This window comes from Hyla sarda, chromosome 1 (assembly GCF_029499605.1).
Source record: "Hyla sarda isolate aHylSar1 chromosome 1, aHylSar1.hap1, whole genome shotgun sequence".
Lineage (NCBI taxonomy): Eukaryota > Metazoa > Chordata > Amphibia > Anura > Hylidae > Hyla > Hyla sarda.
The window spans coordinates 349271124-349277005 of NC_079189.1; the positions used below are offsets into that span (position 1 = coordinate 349271124).

The 5882-nt window shown below is 38.7% G+C and overlaps 1 protein-coding gene across 1 annotated transcript; it reads left to right on the forward strand.

The window, feature by feature from the left end:
* Window positions 1-2950: 2950 nt before the first annotated feature.
* On the forward strand, window positions 2951-5526 carry CER1 (cerberus 1, DAN family BMP antagonist). Its single transcript, XM_056564897.1, has 2 exons — window positions 2951-3427; window positions 5177-5526. Exons 1-2 carry the CDS (start codon window positions 2951-2953, stop codon window positions 5456-5458), a joined length of 759 nt encoding a protein of 252 aa, XP_056420872.1. The 3' UTR covers window positions 5459-5526.
* Window positions 5527-5882: the final 356 nt, after the last annotated feature.

Sequence of the window (5882 nt, forward strand, 5' to 3'; positions counted from 1 at the left end):
CAGGACACTCAACGCAGCATTCACTGAATTCATATGGCATGGGAAGAGACCCAGAATTGCGCTTAAAAAGTTGATGCTGTGTAGGATGGAAGGGGGGGTCAACCTTCCCAATGTGAGGGGTTACAACTTGGTATGCTTGTTCCGCAATGTGATGGATTGGTTGCATGATTCATCATACTTCTCTAACCTATTGATTGAGCGAGAGCTGGCGGCACCGTGGTCATTGACAGCCCTACTACATACTTCCTACACTAAGCTACCCCCGCAGGTCAAGAGCTCGCAGGTCCTTAGGGATACCATTATTACATGGAAGGAACTCCGTAAGACTTTTGGCCTATCGCACTTGTTGTCCAAGCGAATGCCACTCAGAGGACACCCTGAATTCTCTCAAGGGACTTCATCTACCTGGCTTGCTCTTTGGGAGAGGGAGGGGGTTTTGAGGGCTAGTGATTTGTGGGACAAGGATCGAAGGTCATGGCCTTCACCTGCAGAGATGGTAACAAAATTCTCTTTACCCCAAACTCAATTGATCTATGCAAATCAATTATACTCCTTTTGTTCGACCCGACTTAGGAACCTGACAGTGGAAGCCCCTGTCCACTCTTTTGATGACATAGTAGGGGATGGTAGAAGACTTCCATTTCCCAATTATACCTAGCTTTACGGGGGAGACTTTTAAAATTCGACCCAAAACGCCTGTTTACCACATGGGAGAGATGGACTGGGGACCCAGACATTCATGAGACTATACTTACGGGATGGGAAGCGGTTTGTAAACAGGTTATCAATGAACGATGGAGGGAGACCTATTTTAAAGTTTCCCACGCAGCCTTGTACGGCTTTAATATCCCACCGTCGCCTTGTTTCCCTGAGCGTATAACACACTGCCCCAAATGTCTTACACCTATGACAAATCTTTTTCACGGGATCTGGGACTGTGCTCACTCGGCTGGCTACTGGCGCTCGATCTGCTCCTACATCAGAGACCACTGGCGGGTAAGTCTTCCTTTTAAGGTTCAGACCCTTATATTTCACCAGCTTCGTCCTCCGGAGGAGGATCGGACGGGGATCCAGAGGATCCCTAAAATAATACATGTGGTCTTGCTGGTTGCTCTCCGATGCTTGTTTCTCCGGTGGTTGGAGGACCGGGTACCGGACCTGCAATTATTGATAACTCAATTGAAGTTCTTTTTAGGGGTAGACAGATTGGATGCTGAACGCCATTGCAACTCTGGCACGGCACGTTTCTTCGAAAAGTGGACACCGTTCATTGTTACACACTATAATCCCCGGGAGGTAGCCGACATAGTATATCCTTTTAGACACACCACATGGTACCTTACGGAATCATTGAAAGGGACGCTAGGGGCATTACAGCTTCCTGATTCAGTTTAGACTGTAAGGATTAAGCTTATTGAATCCTCGGGGAGAGAGGGAATCCTGCATCAATTCACTACAGCACCTCAGTATTTGTCATTTTTAAGACAGTTATTGTATTGTATGTTGGATCGCGGTCCGTTATTTTCCCAGATGGGGATCGTGATATTTCTGATATGTTTTTGTGTTATTCTGAAAATGTTGAATAAAAATATATTGCAAAAAAAAAAAAAAAAAAAAAAAAAAAAATTACCAAATTGAGTGTTTTTGGTCACTTTGTATACCCAATTTTTTTTAAATAAAAAAGTCCCATAAAAAAAAAATGGTACTGATAAAAACTACAGATCACACATCCCCGTACACAGAAAAATAAAAAAGTTATAGAGGTCCGAAGAGGACATTTTTAAACATGCTGATTTTCATACAAAAAGTTATAATTTTTTAAAACAAGTAAAACAAAGTTAAATCTATAAAAGCAGGTATCGCTGTACTCGTATGGACCTACAGAATGAAGATAAGGTGTCATTTTTACAGAAATTGCTCTGTTTAGAACTGGAAGCCTCTAAAAGTTACAAAATGGAGTTGTGTTTTTTTTTTTTTTCAATTTTGTCCCACAAAGATTTATTTTTATTTTTTTTTGCCATAGATTTTGTGGTAAAATGATTGATGTCATTACATATGGGTCTGTAGGTGGAAAATTGAAAGCGTTATGAATTTTAGAATGTTTGGTGGAAAAAACTAAAGTGCAAAATTAAAAAAGAACATGTGACCGTAAGGGGTTAAGACAGCTTTGCCAACCAAGCATTCGAAACTCTACAAAGAATTAGCTGGAGACCAGTTGGCAAATGATCATCATTGCTGGTCCATCCCATTAGTCTAAACTTCTTTACCAACAAGGTTATCTATTGTAATACCAGTATCTGTAACCAGTACCAAATTCTAATTTTCTTAAAAGTATCATTTTGTGTTTTCTTGGCATTTTTTTTTCCTGAACAAGCACTGTTCAGAGAAACCATTTTTGAAATTTTCCAATGCAAGTTTAATGCAGAATTACATGGCTGTTAGTTAAATAAATGTCCATCCCTGAAATCTATAGACCAGTTGGGTCACCAGAGTGGGGGCTACATTTATAATATGGCTATCTGTGCTAGCTCATAGAGAGGGGATCCTGAGTGGCACCTCTTTCATGTAGTCCCCTTGACTGAATAAGAAAGGTAATGTTTTCTTGAGACAATAGTAAATTTGTGCATGCAAAGAGAGCATATACCATAGTTTATGAAGTACATATTATATTTGAAGTTTAGAAATATTAATGACAATGTTGAGTTCACCACTGATACACATCTAGGTACTTCTTGCTCAGGAAATTAACAGATTAGCTATTTGATGCCAGACATAGAACCAGATTTACAGTTCACACAAAAAGACCACAAAGAAAAGAGGATCATTAACATAAACAAGTCAGTTTTTTTTTAGCACTGAGTTAGGAGTGCTAACTCGATCAGGTTGGTCTTTAAAACCAGAAGGTCCCATTAAAGGGAACTTATTATTTGGAATCATTGAGTTCCCTACTATGTTGCTGCAGATTCTTCAGCTTCTCATTGTGTCCTACATTGCAAGTCATGGAGAAGGAAGGCAAACTGAAACAAGAAGAATATCCAAATATTACTCTATTATTCATCAACATCACTTAAGAAAGGAGAAAGACTTCACGGGATCTGTTAAAAATATAGGAAACGATGAAGCAATATCCGGTATAAACAGAAATAATACAGAGAAAAACAGAGTTCCTAAATCAAAACCTCAAGCGAAAGACAAACATGGAAACAAAAATGCTCAGGGTTTAAATGTATCCAGTATGGTGGGTTTTGGTGGAACTAGTGCCAACCAATTCAGTGAAAGAAAAGAAGATGTTTCTGAAAAGAATTATGCCCATGCGTCCTGGAACCATTTTATTTATAAAATGAATGCAGCTTCGGAAACTTTAAATTATCCAGTTAAAACACAAGAAGTTCAGAGAGAAATCTGTAAAACCCTGCCATTCACCCAGGTAAGCAATTTTTGTATACTGTTTTAGTTTTATGTGTTTTGCTATATAAACTGTAGATTGTGGTTGCTCCATAGACGGCAACATATTCATTGTTACTGCGGACACCGAAATCAGAATTTCCACAACAGATGTTTCTGTCAGAAAAATTCTGCCGCCTACACGGTGCAGCAGAATCCCATTAAATTTGATGGGGCTCTGCTGCAGCGGAATTTCCGGGCTGAATATTTCTGCAGAATTCTGTTCGGAAGTGGCAAAGTTACACAATTCCCATTGACTTTAATGGTAGTTGCACAAAAAGCGTAGCCCCTTTATTTACAGTGCATTATTTCAGATTGTCAGTGTACTGACCAAAGAGGATGAAACTAAACAGTAGGAGCCAGCACCATACTTTCTAATGGCATCATAACGTATATACATGTTGTTAAAAACTTTTTTCTTTTTTTTTTTGGTGCAGAAACACTGCACATTTTCTGAATTTGATCTGCAACAGATCTGCAGCAGATGTGATACTTGCAAAAACACTGCTTGGATAAAATAATTGCTGTTGCTTTTTTGCCAATTAGACAAAAATTGGTGCATAAAATGTAATACAAAATCAATTTTTGTGAACCTGGCCTTATGAACATAGAATAACATCCGTCGCATGCACTGAAAATATTTTGTAACTGTCCTACTGATCAGAAATATTCACATGGAGATAAATTTAACTGTTTTTGATTTTCTGAAATGTGGGATTCCGGTGCACAACTAAAATTTAACCGCTGCAGTATGATCTTGCTCCTTCTTTCGGTGGAATCCACACGGAATATACTGCCATCTATGATGCCCGCAATGTTTTTCATCCTAGCGCTGACTGGTTCAACAGTATTAACTCAGCCTAAGTGATAACACTATATTAGTAAGTGCCTAATAGATGGGTGCACGCTGCTGCGGCAAATACTAGTATGCGAAAAGAAGGTTGCAGCAGCACTCTTTGTCAAAAAATGGATCAAAAAGTGTGCTGAGCCTCCAAGAGTGCTTCTGCAACCATCTTCTTGTATATTAGTAAGTTATATATCTTGGGGTTATAGTTTTATTTAAATCTAAGTTTCTGATACCAGAATACCCCTTTAGGATACAGTCAAGCATTGCTGAGGTATAGGTAAAAAATTGTCAAGTAAATAAGCACTTGGGTTCCCTAGCCCCTATGTGCATGTAGCCAGCCCGAAGCATCCCTGCGCATATGCGCCACTTCCACATTACACCAGAAGTGTGCCCATCATTAAGAAAGTAAGAAAAGGAGAAAACGTTACGTTGCAGACAACAAAAGCTACTTACTTTGTGAAAGCTGGCCCCTCTTCTGAAACCAATGCACTTTTCGCTTCCGGGTGGCCTTGCTGAAAACTAACAGCGCTTGTGAAGGATCTTGGCACAAAGTGGCAACATGTCACTGATTGAGGTGGGGTCTTTTGAGGGGTGGAGGATTATGAATATTTATAAAAGGGGCATTGTTTAGGGGGTAGAGATCGCCCCCAGGGCACTAAAGGACCTAATTTATATATGAATATTTATAGCTATATCTCAGCAACCATACCACATACAGAGACACTGAAAACCCCCCTATGATCAGAAACACCCTTATTAACCTGTATTTGTATCATGTTAGTGCAGGTGACGTGGCTGTTAGTCTTACTTTAAGTATTTAGGTGCCAAATTCAAAATAAAAGTACAACTAAAACATATTTTATGTTGCTGTATTTTTCTTTGCAGAATATTACACATGAAAACTGTGACACAGTGATCATACAGAACAATCTGTGCTTTGGAAAATGTAACTCTCTTTATGTACCGAACCAGAGACATCAGTTCAACATATGTTCCTATTGTCTTCCTTTCAAATTTACGATGAACAACTTGAAACTGAACTGCACAGGATCTAGAAATGTGGTTAAAGTTATAATGATGGTAGAAGAGTGCAAGTGTGTGGTTCACAGCCAAAACAGTCATGGAGTTAACAACATCAAAGACAGCAGTCTACATGGCCATCATTGAAGACATGGTCTACGAGCAACTTACTACCTTTCACATTCAAAATAAGCTTCAACTCTCAAAGATACTGAACATATTGCTGATAAACTAAAGACATACAAAATAAGATAATATTATCTAAACAATCTGAATTGATTGAATTATTTTGATTATAAAAACGTGTGTATGAGGTAAGAATGATGTCCTTATTTACACTCACAACTTGTAAATATGTTTCTTTGTACCATTCAAAACAAAGGCATTTACCTTGTTTGCAGTTCCATTACTTTCTTTAATCACTTTTTGTTGTAAACACTTATTGACTCTGGCTTTAAAAAAAAGTATATGTTGCTGGGACCCTGCATAAAATAGAAAAAAACTATACTAATCTACCCCTGTTGGTTCTGCTGCGGTTCTGCTCCGGATCTACTTCTTCTAGTCCTATACC